Source organism: Condylura cristata, unplaced genomic scaffold (assembly GCF_000260355.1).
Source record: "Condylura cristata isolate star-nosed mole 26May11 unplaced genomic scaffold, ConCri1.0 scaffold00004, whole genome shotgun sequence".
In the NCBI taxonomy this organism is placed as follows: Eukaryota; Metazoa; Chordata; class Mammalia; order Eulipotyphla; family Talpidae; genus Condylura; species Condylura cristata.
Window position 1 is genome coordinate 72989 of NW_004567105.1, and position 1724 is coordinate 74712.

General features: G+C 73.8%; 1 protein-coding gene across 1 annotated transcript in view; it reads right to left on the reverse strand.

Annotated features, from left to right (window-relative positions):
• Positions 1-1243: 1243 nt before the first annotated feature.
• Positions 1244-1724, reverse strand: part of MAPK8IP2 (mitogen-activated protein kinase 8 interacting protein 2) — a 6415-nt gene continuing 5934 nt past the window's right edge. The window contains exon 13 of the mRNA XM_012735071.1: positions 1244-1706. Coding sequence (XP_012590525.1) covers positions 1634-1706 — 73 coding nt within the window. The 3' untranslated portion in view covers positions 1244-1633. The remainder of the gene's footprint in view (positions 1707-1724) is intronic.

Here is a 1724-nt window from a genome sequence, read left to right on the forward strand (position 1 = left end):
GGGCCGCGGGGCCTGGGCCAGTGCTGCGGGCCACCGCGGGCCTGGAGGAGTTCGGCCTGACCGCCAGTTAGTTGCCTCCGGCGTCCGACTCCAGGGGTGCCAGAGAAGCTCGGGGCGGCCTTCCCGCCTTCTCCCCTCAGCCCGCGTGGCTCTGCACGCTGCGGGAGCCCGAGGCCCCAGGGCCTGCTCAGGAGGGGCGGCCCCTCCCCTGCCCCACCCCTGGGGGCGTCCCCAGCTCCCCAGGTGCTGGGCGCCAGCCCCAGGCCAAGGGTGGGTCCTCTGAGCTCAGCTGGCCAGGCGCGGCCTCCTGCCCGGAGGAAGGGACGGCTGCGGCCAGCGGCGGTCGGCCTGCCTCGACCTCCCCGTCTCCTGCCCGCTGCTCGACTCGGCGGGGTGTCTGCAAGGCCGGCGCCCGCCCTGTGCTGGTGCCGAGCGAGCCCCGCCAGGGCTGCAGGCAGGGGCCAGGCTGAGGCACCCGCTGGCCGCTGGGCCCGGGGCCGAGAAGCAGGGACTGGGCCTTGGCAGGGGACGAGGCCAGGGAAGAGCGCAGCCGCAAGCACCCAGGAGGGCAGGGCCAGGGCCAGCGGGAGCAGAATGTGGCATTCGCGGCCCCGCTCGTAGCCACAGCACAAGCAAGGTGGGCAGGTGCAGGGTCTCCCAGGGGGAGCGAGCGGGGGGGGGGGCCAAGGGTGTCCCACAGCCCGGGGAAGGCTAAGAGCACAGCATAAGGGGGGGGGAGGTTTGGAGACGGGGGAGCTGAGCCAGCAGGAGCCGGGCGGTGGGGTCCGCGCCCCTGGGGGCGGGGTCTGGGCGAGCTGGGGGCGGGGCGGCCCCACCCTTGCGGGGGCCCACAGGTCTCAGGCCCCCCAGGCACAGCCTGGCCCCTGGCTGACGTGCGAGGCGGGGCCCTCGGGGCCCTCAGGGCAGAGCTGGGCTTCAGCGGGGCTGCGCAGTCCCGAGGGGCCATTTGCCCCTGCGCCCTCTGGGCTCCGCTCCGGCCCTCGGAGGTGCAGGTGCGGGCGGAGGGCGGCTCCCCGGCGGGGCGGGGCGACGCGGCCACCCGCCCTCGTACGGACAGTCCTCGGCACCCCAGCTCACCCCGGGGCTCGGCGGCAGCCCCTTCGGGCTCAGCTCGCCACTGGCCACTCGCTTCATCTGGGGAGAACCCCGCGGGCTTGGAAGAACACTGAGGGGAACGTCTGGGTCGCGCCCACCGTGGAGAGCACCCGGCCCCCAGACACAGTCAGGGCCACACGAAGCAGACTTTATTGAGGTGCGGGCTGCGGGCAGGGTTGCGGCGGCAAAGCGGGCGCTGGGACGGCCAGGGCCGGGGCAGGCCCCCAGTGGTGGCCGGGGACTCGGGCTGAGCCACAGAACCACGCCGGTCTCCCCGAGGCCCCGCTGGGGAGCCCCTGGCTGCGGCCCTGGGCTGAGGGGCAGTGCGGAAGGGCCCCCTCTGTCTCCACAGTCAAGGGTGGGAGGGTCCCTCGTTTTTACTATAAAAATTAAAATCCCTCTGCGAACCGCAGTTACCCCCCAGCACCCCCAGGTCTGACCCAGAACTAAGAGCAGAGGGCGAGAGAGGTCGGGCAGACGCGCGGGCGGCGGGTCCCCAGCGCGGCGCTGCCAGGGGCTACTCCAGGTAGATGTCCTCTGTGGGGCAGGCGTAGTCCAGGTGCTCCTGGTAGTACTCCAGGAAGGCGCGGCTGCGGGGCGGCCCGGCC